General features: G+C 42.7%; 1 protein-coding gene across 2 annotated transcripts in view; it reads left to right on the top strand.

Moving 5' to 3' along the window:
* Positions 1-22,304, top strand: part of BICC1 (BicC family RNA binding protein 1) — an 821,381-nt gene that overhangs the window by 639,326 nt on the left and 159,751 nt on the right. The window contains exons 5-7 of one of the 2 annotated variants that reach the window (XM_069240969.1): positions 3,567-3,725; positions 9,575-9,628; positions 21,947-22,141. In XM_069240969.1, coding sequence (XP_069097070.1) covers positions 3,567-3,725; positions 9,575-9,628; positions 21,947-22,141 — 408 coding nt within the window. The remainder of the gene's footprint in view (positions 1-3,566; positions 3,726-9,574; positions 9,629-21,946; positions 22,142-22,304) is intronic. The other variant, XM_069240970.1, reaches the window with a different exon arrangement.

Raw genomic sequence — 22,304 nt, 5'->3', positions numbered from 1 at the left:
AATCTTCAAAATGAAGATTATTAAATGTTAGGATATCTAGCTGTCAAGCTTGAGCATGGCATGCGTGTAGCATGTGACAATCACGTTGCTTCATTGTTTACCTGTTCGGGCATCTCTGATAATCATGAATTGCACATAATCCGATGTCCCACTGGAGAGATGAGGGGTAATCTGATTTTTAGGCTGAGCGCACTAGCGCTTTGACCTGTTGTAAGGATTGGTGGCTTTTAACCATGCCCACCTCACGCCCATCATTTTCATTGGTTCATGGGCTTGCCTTTTTAAAAATCCTTTTATGTCATTGGTAATTGCTTTATGTTTGTGCCGCGTTGGAGCGGTTTTGTTACCGCCTTGCAGACTTACCCTGTTACATGGATAATTGCATGATTGCTGAGATACTTCAGCGTAGGTGAACAATTTCTTTCTTTTGTCTCTCCCCTTCATGCTCCATGGCAGCCATACCACTCAAGGCGCTCAGAGTGCAAACAGCACCAACAGCACAAACTCCATCGGAAGTAGTGGAACGCTGGTCACATAAGTTCACACTGTTACCTAATCAGAGTCATTTCTTTTGGCTCTCCCCTTCATGCTCCACAGCTTTCCCAAAAACACATAATTGTTAAATGCTTTACTAAAAAGACAGAAATCCCCAACAGCTCTCCTGGCACAGTAGGAAAGTCCATAATACAGTATTCACTGCACTCGGGAAAATTCACCCCCATAATGCTTTACAAACATTATTTTTCAAAACATTTTTGCCCATAACTCAGCCTATGGTGGTTCTAGGACAATGGGACCACCAGCAAAAACGTTCAGCATGACACACTCTGGGGCTCATTCTGAGCCCGGCGGGAGCCGCCCGCCTGGAGGGAGCTGCCAAATGGCCGCTCCGCGGTCGAAAGACCGCGGAGGCCATTCTGGCTTTCCTGCTGGGCTGGCGGGCGACCCCCAGAGGGCCACCCGCCAGCCCAGCGGGAAACCCCTCCCCACGAGGAAGCCGGCTCCGAATGGAGCCGGCGGAGTGGGTATGTGCGACGGGTGCAGTGGCACCCGTCGTGTATTTCAGTGTCTGCAAAGCAGACACTGAAATACAAAGTGGGGCCCTCTTACGGGGGACCCTGCAGTGCCCATGCCATTGGCATGGGCACTGCAGGGGCCCCCATGGGCCCCACGACACCCCTCACCGCCATCCTGTTCCTGGCGGTCGGAGCCGCCAGGAACAGGATGGCGGTGAGGGGGTCGGAATCCCCCATGGCGGCGCAGCAAGCTGCGCCGCCATGGGGGATTCCCAGGGCAGCGGAAAACCGGCGGGAGAGGCCAAACCGCCGCGGTCAGAATGCCCTGCGGGGCACCGCCAGCCTGTTGGCGGTGCTCCCGCATCCCCGGCCCCGGCGGTCCTTGACCGCCGGGGTCGGAATGACCCCCTCTGTCTGTTTAGGTCATCTCTGGGTCCCTACACTAGGTTAGTGGGGATTCCAAAATAATAACCTCTCCCACTATTCAGTCACTTTTTAAGTTCTTTTATGTCTGGAACTTTTGTTTTACAGCTTGGAGTAGTTTGTGTTCTAAGGGCCTTAGTACTGCAGTAGGCCTGCTAGGCCTGAAAATATGTAAGGCACTAAGGGGGTGATTCTGACCCCGGCGGTACTAGACCGCCGGGGCCAGGGTCGGCGGGAGCACCGCCAATAGGCTGGCGGTGCCCCGCAGGGCATTCTGACCGCGGCGGTTCAGCCGCGGTCAGAAGAGGAAAACCGGCGGTCTCCCGCCGGTTTTCCGCTGCCCTTCTGAATCCTCCATGGCGGCGCAGCGAGACCGCCATCCTGTTCCTGGCGGTTCGCCCGCCAGGAACAGGATGGCGGTATGGGGTGTCGTGGGGCCCCCGTAAGCGGGCCCCACTTTGAATTTCACTGTCTGCATTGCAGACAGTGAAATTCGCGACGGGTGCAACTGCACCCGTCGCACCTTCCCACTCCGCCGGCTCAATTCTGAGCCGGCGTCCTCGTGGGAAGGGTTTTTGCACTGGGCTGGCGGGCGGCCTTTTGGCGGTCGCCCGCCAGCCCAGTGCAAAAGCCAAAATACCCTCAGCGGTCTTGCGACCGCGGAGCGGTATTTTGGAGGGGGGAAGTCTGGCGGGCGGCCTCCGCCGCCCGCCAGACTTAGAATGACCCCCTAAATCCTCTAGGGGCTAGATATATGATTGCACTACATTACTTTTTAGCATTCCATTTTGATGTGGTTATACCTCTAGGGGCTAATTATATTGTTGCATAACCATGTTTCTTACAACTGATATTTTTATTACAGTCAACATACTACAACATTTGCTGCACTCAGTCGTCACATAATGCTTTGCAGGGCATCCACAACCTGCTCTTTCTGTCTAGATCATCTCTGGGTCCCCACACTAGTGGGGACCCCAAAATAATAACTCCTCCCTCCATTCATTGTCTTTAACCTTTCTCATGGCTGGAACTTTTATTTTACAGCTGAGAGAAGTTTGTGTTTTAAGGGTCTGGGTTGTAATATTGTTGCAGTAGGCCTGCTACCCTGAAAATGTGTGATGCACTACGCTTTCCAGGTAGTAAATATATGGTTACAATGCAATATATTTAGTAATTTTCGTTTCATGAGGTTGTCTTCTAGGGGCTAAACTATATGGTAACATGACCATGTTAATACAAATGCTATTTTCATTGTGGTGTCCTATATTGGCTGTTCTGAGCATTACAGTCTCATGCCAAACTTTATTTTTGATAAAGATTTTTATTGGGTTTGTATGATAATTGTATATGTTTTATTAATCTCTCCTTATTGCAATTATGACTACGATTCAGGCCAACTTAACATCCCTATTACACTATGACTGTTTGAAAACTTTTGAAATGTTTGGATGACCATTCTAGTTTATTCCTGTCCTTACTCCCCCACGACTGTCTTGTTTTGGGAATTGTTAGCCAGCCAGCAATTCTGATGTTGGGGTGGTGAAAGTGGTATTCTATTGGAATTAGCATGGCAAATTTAAATTAGGATGCTAAGTGGCAACATGTTCATATTTGGCTGCTAATGGAGGAAGAAAATAAATGGAAGTGCTTTAGTTATGTGCAGGGCCACTGGAATTATGTGGCAGGAAAAGACCAAATTATGAGGCATGGTTGACCAATTTATGTGGCAAAAAAGTCCAGGTATGAACTTACAACACCAGTAGCTTTACCTCAAGCAAATGAGAGGCCCATTGCATTGCAAATGCTTGTTTTGTAAGCAGGTTGTTGGCAAACATGGGAGAGGATTACATAGGGTGGAAATGACATGAAAGACTAGGAACACACACAGACATTGTTATTTGCTGGTATTATTAAAATTTATTCTGTCCCATGAAAACCCTTGGAGCAGCAAACCACTTTACAGACTCGGAATGGACAAAAAACTTTACAGAAAAGTTACTACTCAGAAACAAATGTCAATGTATAATGTCGACAATGTATTTGAAATATGTCAACAGATAATGTCGACAAACATTTTGCTTTCATTCTGCTAAACTATAAAGTAAATATTGTGTTTGCCTTCAGAGTAATCGTGTTACACTGAAGATGGATGTGTCGCACACGGAACACTCGCATGTGATTGGGAAAGGTGGTAACAATATCAAAAAAGTGATGGAAGAAACGGGATGTCACATACATTTTCCAGATTCCAACAGGAATAACCAAGCAGAAAAAAGCAATCAGGTAATGCTGTTATTCTCATATGTAAAGCACTCTAAGTTAGGGTGCTCTACTTTGCACTTGTTTATGGTTGTAATACATGATGGCACGATTGATCAGATTATTATAAGTAAGGCGGAGGAGGGGTGCCGAAATAGGCGGGGCAAAATACCTGACATCAACCAGGTGTAACTGTCTTGGAGCTTACTATTTCAAGTACCTTGGGCCAGAATAGACTAAAATGCACGGAGTGGAATTGCAGGACCGTTTTGACCAGCTCGGCCTGGTGGAAACAGAGGAGGAGACCCAGGGTATGCATCTAAACTTTGTGTGTTCATAATTAGGCGGACCACAATCCCTCCCCCCCCCACCAAGGATACTGCTTTGTCAAACTTGGAAACTGACTCTCTGTGTGCAATATTGGATCTCAAATGAGGCTTGGTTTATTAAGTCAGATAAAGCCGTTTTCTGGAAAGTCTTCTTGTGGGTGCTGTCATGTAGTATTATAATGTTATTCGGTGTGAACCTGACTGGAAACTAAACGCTATGCTATTAAGCGGTCTGAGAGAGCTTGCATATGTCCAAAAGTGACTCACTTCTAACTGTATAATATTGAAAAGTGTTTTTTAAAAAAGTCCTTCTAAATCACCTTTATTAATGCTGCTATACACTTGTGTAAACCTGCAATGTAAATCCTGTGCCAACATTATGTGGGTGGATGAACCAAAATTATCATTACAGTGAGAATCAAACTCTATGGAAAGTCATTTTGCACTTGCTATATTACACGAGCTACCGCTATTGTTAATGTGAGCCAAACTTGTTTCCACTTCGGAATGACGTTCACTAAGTTGCATTAATTTTACAGTTGTTCATGGTATTTTAAGGGCTACATTTGAAGTATAAAACTAACAGTTTTGAGAGTTATCATTTTAATATTTGTGTGGATCTAGGTTAGTTCATCGGAGGTTTGTATACTGGGATCCATTACTTTTTATGCAGTATTTCAGGAGTCATTACATGAGGCATGACCCCCAAACCCATTTTGCACCCCTTTTCCTACCATATGTATGCCTGTATGTATATATCTATTCACTTAAGAAAAGCAAAGGATACAGGGATGTTATAGTTAGGCTCACATTTCAAATGTGCAAAACCATAGAAATTCAGCAGTTACAGTTATTTCAAGTAACTATAACATATGCCCTAAGGAAACTATAACCCACACCCCCTTCATACAGAGTTTCCTCCTCAACAATTTTCTTGCAAATGTTGCAGTGATAATTTCAATGATGCCATAGAAGATGTCATGACTGATGTAATATATGGGGTAGTTGGCAGTGCCCCAGTTATAGTTACTAGAAATAACTCTTAAGTATAACTGCTGAATTTCTATGGTTTGGTACATTTGAAATGTGAGCCTAACCATAGGGTCCCTTTAAAAATAAAGAGGGGGCACATGAGACCCCCATCCTAGGGCTTCTAGAAACCCCAGGGACCACTACTGAGCTACTTTTAATAAGTATACAGGGCCACGTGGACCCCCTCTGGATTCCGTGGACCACTACCTCCCCGGGGCCAAATACATTTTATAAAACATGGAGGGGGGCTGTGCACCCCCCCACCTCTGGGGCATATACAGCATCAGGGGCCACCACCTCCCTTGGTCCATGCCATGCAGAACAAAGGAGTGGGGCCAAGTGGCACCCCCTCGTAGAGCCATTTATGGCCCGGGGGACCACCAACCCTAGGGATGGCTCCTGCTCTCTCATGAGGTGCCCACCCTTGGGAAATGGCTGTTTACTTTTGTTTGGCGGAAAACTATGACTGCTCCCCCCAAGCCATAACAAACACTCCACTTGCAGCAAGCTGGAGCTGTCAAAATACTGGTGCTGGCTGAAAACTGAGTTTTAATTTCTTTCCTTGGCCGCAGACATGTAAGTAAGGAAAGAGATAAAAGTATTGCTCCTGCACTCAGGGAGCTGCATTTTTAGAAGGAGGCCGGGAGCCGGCTGTGACCACGGTGGTCTTGAGGCACCCCTGCGTTCTTCGCCAAGGTTAAAAAAAAAAAACAGAGAAAATACTCTTGTCTTTGCTGTTCCAGCTTGAAAAGTTATGTGATGAAAACATCAAGGAAGAATCACAGTGGCAAAGTTACAGGCACACAAGGTCACTGGAGAGATTTTCTTGGTGTCCTTCAACGTGTAGTGTAGGAGACGCACTATACATTTTCCCAACAAGGTAGCATGTAATAATTAGCTAGTCAAAGTCTTCCATCTGGGTAGACATACTGCTCAAAATGGTGGCTTCTTCTTGGATAAATATGCAGGACAGGATTCATATTCCCAGGATGAGGAGCAACTTACTAAAAGGACCACCCAAGCTCATTTCCAGCTGCTTTTGGAGACTCGTTCTTGATGCACAGGAATATGATCATAGCTCTACCAAACAAAGAAGCACTTTGAGCGGCTTGAGGTTGAGTGGGCATACAGGGTAGGCCAGGTCCTGTGGCCAATCCCCGCTGTGCACGGCCCTTGCCATGCCTTGCTAATTATTCCACATATTACATCACTTATGACATCCTTAATAACATCATTCATAATTTCATGTAACATTTGCAATAAGATTATTGAGGACAAAACTGTGCATGGCTGAGGTGCGAGTTATAGTTGCCTTAGGGCACGAGTTCTGGTTACTTCAGCTAACCATAACTATAACTGCTTAATTTCTATGGTTTTGTGTGAGTAAATTAATAACCTGACTATAACGTTGCTGTAATTTTTATTTAAGTAAATATATATATACACACACATTCATATGTGTGTGTATGTATGTATGTGAGTATAAATATATACAGTAAAATCAACAACATAAAATAATGATGGGGTTGTAAGGTTAGTAATACCCAACACCATAGTGACCTGTTATAATTCCAAACAACACAGTCAGTGGTTAGGGTCACTGCAGTGTTGATCCACTGTTGCAAGTAAAATATTAATTCTGTGATTAGTCAGTTGGTAAAGAAATCACTCATACAATAACCTACCCTGTCTTGCTATTCCAGAAGCAAGTAGAGGAAGGACGTCAATGTTTTAGTCTCTGTTATACTTAACATAAGAGACCATCCCCAAGACAATGCTTACAATAAGAAATTTAAAATCCTGTTGGTTTTATAATTTTTACACTACTCATTTCACACTTTTACACTTAGTATATTTAATTTTTTGAAAATCTATATCTTCCATTTGATTACTATCACAATAGCAGCTTTTTCATTGTAATGACTCCTGATGTTAATGGGCATAAACAGACTCCCACTGGACTTACATGTGTTGTATTTTAAGTAGTTTTAAGCCCCTCGATGTCCTGGATATGATATACAGGTAATACCATGTTTGTGGAATTAACAGGCCATGTGGTACACTCTGGCTTTGAGGAGCCTACTAGAGGTGCTTCTGTAATCCCAATGGGGTTGATAATGGCTCTCTTAAAATTACTAAATCTTCCGTAAATCTACTGATCCTGGGTATTTTATCCGGAGATTTCGGTTTCTCACACTAGGTTAATTCTCCAAGTTGTGTGATGATAAATATCATGGGAATTGGTAATGGATTTACATAATCCCTTGGAATTCCTCATTACTATGGGGACCTTAAGGGTCCCATTTGTATTCTCCATTAACTCAGTCTACTCGAATTTACTTCCTGGTATCAATACATTGGTGGGAGGTGTACTTGTTAGGGTTGATCTCAGGACAAGTTGAAAGTTTAGTAACATCAACATGTATGTAATTTAAATACAATATTAAAGTTTTTCTTAAGGCAGTTCAACTTTGTGTACATACATTTAGGCATTGTGCACTCTGAGTGGGTGAAAAGACTACTGGGCCAGAGTCGCCCACTTTTTAATACATGAAAGTGAACTTGGGTCCATAAAAAATGCAACCTATGCATGCACAAAATGTGCATGATCCAGAACATAAAAATATGTGTAAGGTGCGCCGGACAGAACCTGGATTCAGTGTGCAACTCGCACGCTGACAAATTAGTGGATGTTCAGTTGTCAGGTACAGAAACATTACCTTACTTTAATAAGCCAGTGTCCTGCATGCTTACAAATATTGGTGAAGTAAATATGGTAAGCACCCACAAATGTGCTAATTTGATGCTGCAATATAAAGTCTGATTTGCTCACTGTCAACGTATGGAATGTTGCTGTTTTTTCCAATTCATTCAGAAAACATGGAACAATAGAAGCTGATTATCTCACAAGAGGAGAATATGTGTATTTTCGTATTACATCGAAATCTGTACCCCAGACAGATCATTTGTTTTCTGACCTTGTGTATCAGAAGGCATATCAAAAATCAACGCAGCAGTGCTGCTTTTATAAACCTTCTTTGCATCAGCTCCGATCTTTATATAGATTAATCAGAGCCACGTCTATTTTGCGTCAATGGAGAACAAATTATGCAGCAGGCTTGACTAACTAATGCGACAGGAGAAGACAAATTATTTGTCACAAGGTGGCACTTGCTTTGGCAGTATTATACTATTTTGTCATTTCACTACGCATTAAGACTGCATGGGTAAAGCACCACTTTTAAGCTACTGTAATTAGTAACTCAAAGATGACCAGTTAACCTTTGCCAAGGGTGTTTCAGTGTGCACGGTCATGTGCGGCACTGTTTGTAGAAATTTTATTTTATCCACGTTTTAAAGAAACAAATTATTTTGTTCGAGAACCAATCTGCAAATTATGCGGCAGGTTGTATATTGTATGCAAGTACATTAAACTAATAATTATACAGAAACGCGGTGGATGCCAAGTCACATAATTTCAGTGGCCTTGACAATAATAAAACGAACTGAAATACCATGTGAAAAGTTATTAACATCTACGTTTAAAAAAAACATCTTTATCAGTTTCCATGAGCTGTCCCAGCAGCAAAAACATGAACCTTTAAACAATAATCCAACACTGTTCATAGAAACAATATGCTTCCCCAAATATAGACGTTCAGAGCAAATGCAAAAGGCACCACTACTAGGTTATACACGAACAAAGGATGGACCCTGTCCCTAAACCCCAGATTTTGAATCAGCCGAATAAATCTCCGCTCTATTTTGATGCCCCTGAGTATTTTTCTTTCTCAACACAGGGCCTCTGTCTGACTCATGGAAGTCTCGCCGTGGACCCCACATTCTCTCTAATATCTGTGGGCATCCTCTTGCTTTATACACCAGCCCATGCTAGCTGACCAATGTTCCTGTCTCCAAATGTCCGGACTGCCCCACTTACTAACAATGTCCCTCTTGGCCACCATAAGAGTTAGATTACACAACAGCAGTATGTATTTCGGTAGAGTCTGCGCTCCCCGGGTGCCCAGTGTAGCCAGTTGGGTAGAAAGTGCCAGTTTTTCTTCTGTTACACCTGTCATCCAATGGCTCACTCGTGACCAGAACAGTTGTGTACCCTAACAGTCCCACTAAGTGTACAGCAGCAACCAATCTGGCTGCAGCCTCTCAGGCATATGTAATTGTCCGTTTTCCCTAGTCTAGGCCTGGTAAAATAGGCCCTGTGCAGGATCTTCAATTGTAGGAGGCGGAAATCTACCCTGATGGCAACCTCTCAGATATTAGTAGGTCTCCTCCGCCAAATCGTGATTCTCCAAGGTCCCCAGGTCCTTCTCACATTTTTTCCTCAATATTGCTAGAGAAGGCCGACAATCACTCATCATTGTCATATACATTTGCAAGATTGTGTGCTTGTGCTTTCGCCATCTTCAGTATTTTGAGCTATTGCATATTTTCTTGCTAATTGAAGGAATACAAAGTGAACTATTTAATTTGTGTTACTTTTGCCATTTTCAGGTTTCAATCGCAGGACAGCCAGCAGGAGTGGAGTCTGCCAGGATTAGAATCCGGGTAACTATTTGGGTTTATGAAACCAAACAAATGTTAACTCACACTAACACAAACTGTCTTGCTGTGAAATCACCAAGAAATATGAAAATTGTTTGCGCCATTGTTTTCGAAGACATTTGCCATATATTATTTGTAAGAATTGTCATTGAATGGGAAGTTTGTTGCAAATACTTTATAGATCTTCAATTTGGTTGCTGGTTCTTTCTTAGCTATGAGAATTATTAAAAATGTGGTGCATTACTGAGTTTTCCTTAAGGTCACCAATATAGCCCAGAGGACTATATTGGTGATTGGGAGAAATTGGGTTGTTGGTTGAGTGCAGTGTTAACCCTGCTCAAGCAACAGCCACAGTCCATGTCAGGGTAAAGCAGAAAAATCATAAAATGAACCAGTGCTTTAACCCTCTGTGGTTTAGCACAAAAGCAGCCTGGCTTAACTTAGAGGCATTGTGTAAAGTATTTATGCAGCAAACAAAAAGTAATAATGTGAGAACATAAAACAAGAAAAATACGTCTGACCATGATGGAGCAAGTCAGATACAAAAAGTATGTTAAGCCTGGTTAGCGCTTACTGTCAGACTTAGGAGAAATTAGAAGAAAAATGTGTCTTAAAAGGTAAAGTTCAGCAAGGTAAGACTGGAGACGGTGTCCGAGGAGAAGAAGACATTGTCGGGGATCCGCTGGATAAATTTGCAGTGAAGATTTCTACATTCGGACTTAGGACCTGATTTAGATCTTGGCAGATGAGTTACTTCATCACAACAGTGACGGATTTCCCATCTGCCAAAATATATGAATCCCATAGGATATACTGGGAATTTTATTTTGGCAGATGGGAAATCAGTCACTGTTGTGACATAGCAACTTGTCTGCCAAGATATAAATCAAGCCCTAAGTCTCTTTTTGAAAGTAGAAAATCTCCAGTGGGATGAGGCTGTGGACAACGAGAATTCAATGGGGCCGGATACACCTTTAGCGAAGGACTGCTGAACAGAATTTGCTGCTGTGCAGAAGAATGTAGCAGGAGCTGCGATGAAGTTAGAGAAACCTGCAATCCACCTTAGAGCAGTTTTTAGCCAAAAGATTTGTCCCATGTTTTTGATTTTGTCTATCTGGGCACCTTCAGCACCACCACCAAGACTCCAGGGGTGGGGGGGCACCACTTAGGAGAGGGGGTTAGGACTCACTCAGGCTGGGTACGGGTGTGGGTGTGGGTTTAGGATGGTTGGAGCTTTTTCTACCCCTGAGGCTCTGATGAGGAGACCAGCCAACTAGCCTTTGATGCTGCTCTGGTTGTCATGGATCCAAGCTGTCAAACAGGACTCAGGCAGGACAGGCTTCTGAGGGGTCAAGGTAAGGTCAAGGCAGGCAAACAGTTCTTCCAGGTGCAGCAAAGCAGTCTTTTGAAGTACACAGCAGGCTAGAACAGCAACCAGCCCTCTGAGAGTCCTTCTGAAGGTCCAGAAAGTGAACAGAAGAGTTGACCTCAGGGTCTTGTTTTTAAACCTCGTGTCCTATTAGAAGTAGGAGAAGTTACTGGAGAATTCTCTTTGATGTGCTTGACGTTTCCTGCTTCCCCTGGCCTAGCTGTCTATATGGACAATCAAGGGGTGACAAGTTGTTTGTGTGAAGGTAAAACACAGCCTACTCTCTTTCAAGCGGGGCTGTGTCCATCTTCCCCCACATCCTTCTAGTCCAAGGCCATTCCAGACACTCTTAAGCCCTCTATTGTGTGTCTGGGAGGAATAAAAGTCCAACTGCCAACTACACCAAGTCATGTCCCCCAGGAACAGACATCAGCACCAAATAGGTTTCCAAATGTGGCATTTACAACATTCTTATTTAAAGTCAAACTTCATTATTCAAGAGTGTTTTAAAATGCAATTACTGAGACACCAAACATGAAATGTTTACCTGTTCCGAATCAAAAGTTAGCACTTATTAAATGTAGTAAGGCAACCCAATCCGATGGGAGAGGTAAGCCTCACAGTAGTGAACAAATCAATTTATGAGCTTTGCACTACCAGTACATGTACAGCTTCAAAGTTCATGTCCAAACGTTAAATCAAAATGCACCCTGCCCTATAGGCTACCTAGGGCCTTCCTTAGGGGAGGCATGTATACAATAAAAGTGGAGTTTAAGGCTTGACAAGGGGGTTATATTAATAAGCTGAATTGGCAGTTTGAACCTGCATTCAGGCTTCAATGGCAGACCTGGGACATGTTTTAAAGGGCTGCTTCAGTGGGTAGCACAATAAGTGCAAGAGGCCCACTACTGTCATTTAATTTAGAGGCCCTGTGTATATTTAATACCACTTTGCTAGGGGCTTAAAAGTAAACTAAATATGCCAATCAGGTGTAAGCCAATGTTACTATGTTTTAAGGAGTGCGCACAAGCACTTCAGTAATGGTTTACAGTGGTAACATGCACAGAGTCCCAAGGCAAACAAAAATAGGAGGGTAAAGGCAAAAAGTACTGCTCACTGGTCTAACAGTGATACACATCTGGAAAATGTCTATATTAAAACAAAAACATAGGTAGCAGATGAATTTTTATTCAAAGGAATCTGAGTTCAAAGATTTATACCTTTTATAAATTAACCTGTTCAATGCTACCCTGTTGTTTTCTGAATTCCGTAATAAATCTTCTCAAAGAGATATTGTGTAAAATCATCAAGATTAAGGGGCTCATTATGAGGCTGGCGGTCTTCGGACCTCTGGCCCCGCGGTGGCGGTTAGGACCGCCGTTGCTGTTGCGGTCTGACCGCCACATAAACACCCTGGCGGTCAGACCTCCAGGGTTCCACCATCACAGCCGGGATCCATGATCCCCATGGCCTGGTGGCGGCAGAGATCATAATCTGCCAGGGCAGTGCTGCATGCAGGGCTGCCCTGCGGATTACGACCTGGTTCTCCGCCAGCCTTTTCATGGCGGTGACACTGGAAAACAGCTAAGAGAGATCAGATGCAGGGGGCCACAGGGAGGCCCCTTCATTGCCCATGCATTTGGCATGGGCAGTGCAGAGGTCCCCTGCCCAGCACCCTCCCAATGTTCACTGTCTGCTGTGCAAGGGTGCTGGTGCCCACCAGCCGAGCTGGAAATTTCTGATCGGTTCAGGGTGGTTGCCACGACGGCAGTGGCCACCCTGTCAGGAGTTGGGCAGACGGGCTTTGCCATCTGCCAAGCTCAAAATGAAGGGCCTAAGTGTGACCAAAACATGATTTTTTTGTGTTTGCGCTGCATGTAAATGGAAAACACCAAGGCTTGCAACTGGGAATGGTGAGAATACTAATAAAATGTTAAGGTTTAAGGGTAGATTGTACGGGCTCCTCAGACTAGCCTAAAGTAGCCTTGGAGGTTAGTTATATGAAGGTGAACAGTGAACAAAATAAAAAAGGAACAGAACATCAACTCATTTACATACTTAATGGTACAGCTATAGTAGAAGGTTGAAACGTAATCAGATAATTACCACTACTATAAAGCGGACATTTTAGCTAAGTACTTAAGGCACAGAAGGAGACTGATGGGATAAATATCTGATAACCTGTGTAATGACGCGCTTGAAACTGGATAGTTTTAAGCCTTTATTCCGTGTATAACAAACCCCACACACCATGAAACGTCCTTCTCTCCTCCCAGCTTCCAACTCTCAACTTCCCCGTGTTCCAATTGGAACCCTGCACAATACATTCTAATCCAACCCGTCACTACAACCTGTGCACCTGATTGTCTGCACAGCGGCAACATGCATCTGTATTGCAGTGATACCTCACAGAAGAAATGTGGCTGTGTGAGAATTGGCTCTCAGACAAGATCAGCTCAAGTTCCCTTGCAGCCTGTCTTTGAAAATGGGCCAAGGACTGTTAGTGGCAACATACATCTGAGAGAGTGTGCAGTGAGTCACTTTGGCCCTCCATATTACCTCACAAAACTGTAGCATGACTCCTTAGGTTGCAGACTTTGAGACACTCCATCAGATGCTTGTAAGCCCCTGCATAATTTCAAAGTTTGTACAATACTCCGGAACAAACAGTATTCCCTTTTCTGTAAAGAGAATATCCCTGTGCAAACAAATCCTTATGAAAGCATATGCATTAAGACAGCATCTGTCCATCAATATTGTACTTTACGTAATGAGGAACGTGCTTGAAGGGCTAATTATGGACCCAATTTATAAGAGACACTTTGCAGTATGTAAAGTAGTAGTCCACTGGTACTAGTTTACGTACTGCAGAATACAATTCACAAACCTATGGTTGAGAACTCCACCTCTCCTATCTTTTTGCTATGGATATATCCAGCCCAGTGGTGGTGATCTCTACATCTGTATGTATAGGATTTAGTAGTAAATGTGAGAGGGGCAAGGGGGAGTGGTAGAAATATAGGAAATAATTACTACAAAATGGGCGAGGCTAGGGGAAATTTAAGAAAGGATTGTAGTAGGGAAATAATAATTATATATATATATATATATATATATATATATATATATATATATATATATATATATGCATGTGTTAAGGTGAGAATAATTAATGCTATTTTACGTAGTATGTTTAATTTAAAATAAATAACCAGGTTTGATACAAATTTTGAAAGATTTAGTCAGGGTGGGTGATTTTAATGTTAACCCGTCCTCGCCAAGTACGTAGTGGTTACGTCTGGTGCCGTGGCACTGAGGTGCCACGGATGTAACCACTATGTCCTGGTATAGGCCATCGGGGGACGCGCTGGCGCTCCCCCCGAGGGCCTCCCCCTGACCCCCCCAGGGCAGGGCTGGAAGGAGAATCGCTTTCCCTTTCACCCCCAACCCCCCCCTCAGGCCCCCCCAGTGACGACTGATAACATCAGCATGCAATTGCGTGCTGACTTCATCAGAGGTCACCTCCCATCGCCCTGGAAGCATTTCTCTTCCGCTCAGGAGGAGTGTGCAGGCAAGGGCATGAAAGGAAAGGCCTTTCCTTTCCTATCATGTCTCTGCGAACATTTCTGCTGCCCTATCACGATACGATTGGGCAGAAGACATGCCCACTAGACACTAGGGAAATTTTTTGAATTTTTGACCCTTACTCATAAGGGGAGCGGCCCCTTGGGTGAAGGCCGCTCCACAATGGGGCAAATTATTTTTAGGCCATTTCTACCCCCCTAATATAAGTAGGCCGATTTGCCGCCAGGGGGGCAGAAACCCCCAAGACACCAGGGATAATTTTTTTTTTATATGTGGGGAGTGACCCCTTAGGGAAGGGTCGCTCCCCGGGAGGCCAAATTATTGCCCCGGGGGCAGAAACCACTAGACACCAGGGCATTTTTTCTTTTTTTAATACTTACGCATAAGAGGAGCGGCCTTTTAGGCAAGGGCCACTCCCCAGGGGGGCAAAATATATTTAGGCATTTTCTGCCCCACCTGGGGCCAGATTGGCCTATTACAATTAGGCCGATCTGCCCCCGGGGGAGGCAGAACCCCTAGACACCAGGGATATATTTTTGCTCATGTTTACTTTTGTTTTTTATATATGGGGAGCAACCCCTTAGGTAAGGGTCGATCACCCAGGGGGCAAATTTAATTTAACTCATTTCTGCCCCCCCCCCCCCCCCCCCCCCGGCGCCGGACCAGCCTATGGGGCAGAAACCATCAGGCACCGGGGATTTTTGTTTTTTTTGCGCCAATTTCACGCAAGGGGAGCGACCCCTCAGGCAAGGGTCGCTTCCCTGGGGGGGTGGGGCAAATTTATTTTAGGCCATTTATGCTCCCCTTGGGGCAGATCGGCCTATTTCAATTAGGCCGATCTGCCCCCAGGGGGGGCAGAAACCACTTAGGCACCAGGGATTGATCTGTGTGTTTTTGTTTGGCGAGCCAGCCCCTTGGGCAAGGGTCGCTCCCCATGGGGCACATTACTGTTGGCCACATCTGCCGCCCTTGGTGGCAGATCGGCCAATTTTCTGAAGGCCCATCTGCCCCCAAGGGGGGGCAGAAAGCCCACTAGAGACCAGGGAAGATTTATTTTCACAATAAGAGGGTGGGGGTATGGCCATACCCCCACCCAAAATAAATGGGGCCAAAGTTGTTCTGCCCACCAGTGGGCAGAAGGGGCAATTACACCCGATCCACACCCGGGGGGGCGAAAGTCTACTAAAAAAAAATAAAATAGTGGGGGGGTGGCTACCAACCGGTATGAGCTTGGTTATGCCCCACCCCAACTGAAGGGGGTAACAGTCTTTCAACTCTCCCCCCTGCACACTAAGACATCTTATCCCACAGCAAGCAGGAGGACATTTGATTATTTTGGGGTTTGGTTTTACATTTGGGCCATGAGAGCTTGAATAACTCTCAAAATAGTCCCACTTGGAATGGTGAGGGATGCACTTTTTGGACTTTGGGACTCTGCCATGTAGAAAAATCCACAAGACCTAGACACATCTGAAAACTAAACATCTGGGTGATTCCAGGGTGGTGTGCTTCACATGCACTCCGCACCATTTTCTTACCCACAATGCCCTGCAAATCTCCATCCTCGCTGGAAATCATATGTTTTTTTCCCACATTTTTGTGATGGAACCTTCTGGAATCTGCAGGAATCCATAAAATTCCTACCTTCCAGCATTGTCTCATATATACCGATAAAAATTCTGCTACACTTGTCAGCCTAAAAATGTTTTTTCAAACTGCCCTTTTGAACTCGCTTTGGTTCCCCCTCAATTTTGACATGTTTTTGGCTCTTCCCTGTCACAGGCGCTTGGCCCACCTACACAAGTGAGGTATTATTTTTACCAGGAGACTGAGGAGAACATTGGGTGGTAGGAAATTTGTCTCAGTGTGGTGATCTTACACACAAATGTGGGTCAAATGTATTTTTTTTTAGCTAAATTTGAGGTTTGCTGAGGATTCTGGGTAAGAAAACACTGGGGGATCCTGCAAGTTACACCTCCCTGGACTCGCTCGGGTATCTAGTTTTCAGAAATGTCTGGGTTTGGTAGGTTTCCCTAGATGGCTGCTGAGCCCAAGCCCAAAAGCTCAGGTGCCCCCCGCAAAAACAGGTCGTTTTGTATTTGATAATTTTGATGTGTTCGGATAGTGTTTTGGGGCATTTCCTTTAGCGGGCACTAGGACTACCCACACAAGTGAGGTACCATTTTTATCGGGATACTTGGGGGAACGCTGGGTGGAAGGAAATTTGTGGCTCCTCTCAGATTCCAGAACTTTCTGTCACCGAAATGTGAGGAAATAGTGTTTTTTATGCCAAATGTTGAGGTTTGCAAAGAATTCTGGGTAACAGAACCGGGTGAGAACCCCACAAGTCACCCCATCTTGGATTCCCCTAGGTGTCTAGTTTCCAAAAATGCACAGGTTTGGTAGGTTCCCCTCGGTGCCGGCTGAGCTAGAGGCCTAAATCTACAGCTAGGCACGTTGTAAAGAAACATGTCAGAATTCAATGTCAAAATGTGGTGAGTCCATGTTGCGTTTCCTGTCGCGAGCATTAGGCCTACCCACGCAAGTGAGGTACCATTTTTATCGGGAGACTTTGGGGAACACAGAATAGCAGAACATGTGTTATTGCCCCTTGTATTTTTCTAAATTTTTTCCTTTCAAATGTAAGACAGTGTGTATAGAAGACGTCTATTTGAGAAATGCCCTGTAATTCACATGCTAGTATGAGAACCCCGGAATTCAGAGACGTGCAAATAACCACTGCTTCTCAACACCTTATCTTGTGCCCATTTTGGAAATGCAAAGGTTTTCTTGACACCTATTTTTCACTCTTTATATTTCAGTAAATGAATTGCTGTATAACCGGTATAGAATGAAAACCCATTGCAAGGTGCAGCTCATTTATTGGCTCTGGGCACGTAGGGTTCTTGATGAACTTACAAGCCCTATATATCCTCGCAGGAGAGTCCATCAGACGTAATTGTACATTGCTTTCAAAAATCTGACATCACAGGAAAAAGTTACAGAGTAAAATGTGCAGAAAAATGGCTGTTTTTTTCACCTCAATTTCAATATTTTTTTTATGTCAGCTGTTATTTTCTGTAGGAAACCCTTGTAGGATCTACACAAATTACCCCTTGCTGAATTCAGAATTGTATTTACTTCTCAGAAAATGTTTAGCTTTCTGGGATCGGGCATTGGTTTCATACCCATTTCTGTCACTAACTGGAAGGAGGCTGAAAGCACCAAAAATAGTTAAAATGTGGTATGTCCCAGTAAAATGGTAAAATTGTGTTGAGAAATGGGGTTTTCTGATTCACGTCTGCCTGTTCCTGAAAGCTGGGAAGATAGTGATTTTAGCACCGCAAATTATTTGTTGATTCCATTTTCAGAGAAAAAACGACAAGCCTTCTTCTGCAGCCTTTTTATCCCATTTTTTTTTTTTTTTAAACAACATTTTCACTGTATTTTGGCTAACTTCTTGGTCTCCTTCACGGGAACCAACAAAGTCTGGGTACCTCTAGAATTCCTAGGATGTTGGAAAAAAGGATGCATATTTGGCGTGGGTAGCTTATGTGGACAAAAATATATGAGTGCCTCAGCCTGAACTGCCCTAAACAGCCAAACAGCCAAAAAGAGGCTTGGCACCTGAGGGGGAAAGGCCTGCCAGAAGAGGTTAAATTAGTCTTTAAAATATATTGAAGAAAATATTTAATTTACAATTTATTAAAAACTTAATTTTCGAACATTGTGTTTTGTATCTTTTCCGTTAAGTGGCTCTATATTCATATTGTTTAAAATTATTTTACATTTTTATTTTACATTATTTAAAAAACAAATAATAATATGTAATTCATTTCTCTACATTTTCCCAAAAGGGAGATGTTTGGCTGGCGGTGGAGACCTCCACTAACAGATGGAAAGTTACAAATAATACATTTTCATTCGTAAATTCAGTCCTAAGCTTCCTCGTTTGAAGGGATTAAGACTCTTAGGTCTACATCTAGGTGTAAATCTCAACTTGGAAATGGTGACTACCAAATAAGTAGGGATTTACAGCTAGGTAGGTACATAAGTAGATCTCAACCTGCAAACTTATCTTCGTGAATCGGGCCCTTGCTTTAGTTTATCTGGTTCACCTTTGTTTGGCATTGGAGCTGCCTGTAAATTTTGTTTAAAGCTCCCCTAAGTGTTGAAACTAATAATTTAAAAAAATAAAGTACAGTTAAAATGGGTCTCACTACATTTTATTTTAAAATGTAAATATACGTTCACAATGTAACCAGAATCAGGGTATAAATATTTTGGATGGAATCTAGGCAATATATTCATAAGGTGGTGCTAAATAGTGTATTTAAGCAGATTGACAGATGTGCAGACCAACAATATGTTGAAGTGAAAAAAACAGACAAAAGAATCAGTACTGTAATTTATTTCTTTAAAGCATTTCAAGGGATTAACCTTCATACGTGTCAAGTGGGTATTTGGTTGAATGGCTAATTAATGTACTTACTTATGTAGTTCTGATATAGCCCCATTAAATCACTTAGCCACACTCGAACAATGGGAACTTTAGCATCATAGCGAACATTGTCTTCTTTAGTGAATGTATTCAGCAGTTCCAGACATTTATTAATAATCATTAATAAACTGATGTGCAAATACAGCTGGGTTTCTTGCACTTATTTTCTAGAGTGCTCTACTTTGCATTCTGCCCCTTCATACCACTTGAATTAGGGAGACCTAAATTTAACTTGAAGCGTTGTGGTGCTGTCATGAACCCCCTCATACAAGTGGCACACTCTGGTAGATTCCCTAAACTTCAGGAGGAATACGCACCATACTTTCTTCGCAGAAAAGGAGTACTGCCTGGTGTCTCACTCATCAGTACAACAGGTTATGCTCATTTGGAGTTGTTTAGAAGACAGACAACACCGCCAATGTAACTATACTGTATTGCATAGTATTGTATTAAGATATGGATCCCCACCCTAGCCTTGACAAATAGAAGACATGCACAACATGCATTAATTTAATATGTACTATTCATCCTTAAATCTTGTGTATCGGAGTGATGGTAATTGTTATGGTAACCCCGGCAGTCATATTAAAACACAGAATGAACATTAGGAAAATCCAAAGCATATTTCATCACACATTTCCATATTACCTATTTGAATAGTTTAGTTCCTACTTAGTATCGACACCCCCATATTTGTTATATTGGCAAAATGGTGTTATAACTCTATACATATTGCTATGCCAAGCCCTCTAGGTATTCCCACATACATTCTAATAGCAGCCATATATTGCCAATTTGGCATGCCCCTTTATCGATCACTCCTTGTGTCTGTCCCTGCCAAATCCTTACATCACTTTATACTTTCTCTGTGGAACGTGGAGGTGGGAGCGCCTGTACAGTTTCTTGTATCGTAGCTCCTGAATACCAGCAATGCCTATGTTGTAGAAGCACACATCAGGCAGATAAATGTATCCATTTCTATTTCGTTGCATGTCTAATGTACACGAAGCAAGAATGCCTTGTAGCTCTAACCACTGCTCATGACTCTGTAGCTTTTGGAGAGTCAAACATTTTCATTTGTGTGTTTTATAAGACCAACTAAATGTCCACTTACGGCTCTGAAACTATTATAACTATCTCACACTTACTTAGCGCTACCGTGCAAAATATTAATTTTGTAGACCCTAAAACTGTTACACATACACTCTAAAGAGTTACTGATTTCATCTTGAGATGCAATCAGGCCTGGTTTGTATGTAACATGTATGTACTATGAAAAAACTTTGACTCACAAAACACTGTCCAAAATTCAGTTGGCTAGCAAGGATGGATTGGAGTCTTTAAGACATTTCAAAATTTCCCTTTAAATTACATTTTTGTTTAAATGTTAAGTTTTACTTACTAAATTGTATCAGACTAAGGCACATTGAAGAGGACTGTCCAATGAAATAGAATTCCAAATCTATGATGAGATTGTTAAAACAATGACCAAGTGAGATGTCCACTCTAATCTTGTGCGACTGGATAGTGTGGTTCAGCAGTGTCAGTCTTGGGTATCTGTTGAATGTGGAAGCAGCACATAGTACTGTTTGAAACGTACCTATTACCACTCACCTAAAGTCTGCAATCATGAGATAAAGTAAACGAGATTGACTAGATCCAGGTACATGTTTACATATTAACACAGCCACTGACTTGGCGCACTGTACATTTCCCTTTCTTTAAACAACTTGTAAAAATGCAAGTATTAGACAAAAAAAACAATGAGATAATTAAAAAAAATTGGTAATGCCTAGGCGTGATCATCATAGTGAGAGTAAAATTAAATAGAAAAAACTAATGGAGCGACGTTAAGCCGTGTATTACGTTTTAATCATCTACTGAGCGCGATTGCTACTCATTGTTTAACATATTCTAGGCACTTGCTGGGAAATTTCAAACTATGTAAATGATTTTGCTGTCTGCACACACCTACATTCCGGTAGGGTTGTTCCAGGTGAAGCTTAATAAAACATCAGTTCAGTTTCTGTTGTTTCCACCCCTAACAGTCTAGCTTTTTATAAACCATCATAACCACCGGGGCCACTTCTAAAACCAGAATAATTTGAAAGACTAGGTCAATTCTCTCCTAGCCGAATCTCCAAGATGGCACTCTGCCCTACTCATTTGTTCACAGGTTCACTGCAACTTTCTTTGTGCGAACCACTTGGGAAATTTTGTTTGAGCTCTCACACCATGGGAATCTAACACATGCTGAGTTGTGACATTTAAAGGTGGAACTGTGTATTGATACTATAGAAGACTCCTGTTTAATTTCCATGGAGTCTGCCGATTGCACATTCTAGAGCTACAGATTCCAGGCACATGCGAGTCAGTTAGCCACCCAATGTTGACATACTGCTGTAATATCCTTTTAACCGATGCACCCTTGCTGATCAGCTTTTCATCACTCTTTTTTAGCAGTCTGCTTCCCTTTACTTTAAAACTACAAGTTCTTAATTTGTTCCTCCAACAAGATTACATCATTGGTGTACCACTTTCATTATCTTTCAGTTTTTTCATGGACTTAGCTGTTTAGTGAAATTGTCATTTATATTTGTAATATTCGTAGCACTGTCATGTTTGATCCCTTAATGACTGGGAGGTGTGCAACTGGTTATTTACCAATCTGATTGGTTAATAAGTAAATACTTCAATTAATTGTTTGATAGAAGAGATAGACTCTGTTATTTAAAAAAAAAAAAAAGTCTTCGTTGGTCTTAAACTTCAGCTTCCCATGGAACTACAATTATAGGTGACAGTACATTAAGAGCTCTGTGTCCGTGAATACTTACTGTAGTTTTTCTTTTTATCTCTCTCATTTTAGGAGCTGCTTCCTTTGGTACTGATGTTTGAATTGCCTATAGCTGGTATTCTACAACCAATCCCTGATCCTAACTCGCCCGCCATTCAACATATATCGCAAACATATAACATATCTGTTTCCTTTAAGCAACGTTCACGAATGTATGGTGCTACAGTTGTTGTTCGAGGTTCCCAGAATAACATTAGTGCTGTGAAGGTAAATCAAGTAAAAGACAGATCATCAGATACAGTTTGCTGCACAGAACGCAGTGCTCTATACTGTAAATCCATTTACTAATTTAACAGTTCGGTTTTATTCTTTATCTAACTTAATTTGGAGTTCAGAAAATATTTACTGTGAACATGTTTCCGTTAATACA

Source organism: Pleurodeles waltl, chromosome 6 (genome assembly GCF_031143425.1).
Source record: "Pleurodeles waltl isolate 20211129_DDA chromosome 6, aPleWal1.hap1.20221129, whole genome shotgun sequence".
Taxonomy (NCBI): Eukaryota; Metazoa; Chordata; class Amphibia; order Caudata; family Salamandridae; genus Pleurodeles; species Pleurodeles waltl.
Note: the sequence above shows the minus strand (reverse complement) of the source record. Positions and strands in the feature narration are given on the sequence as shown.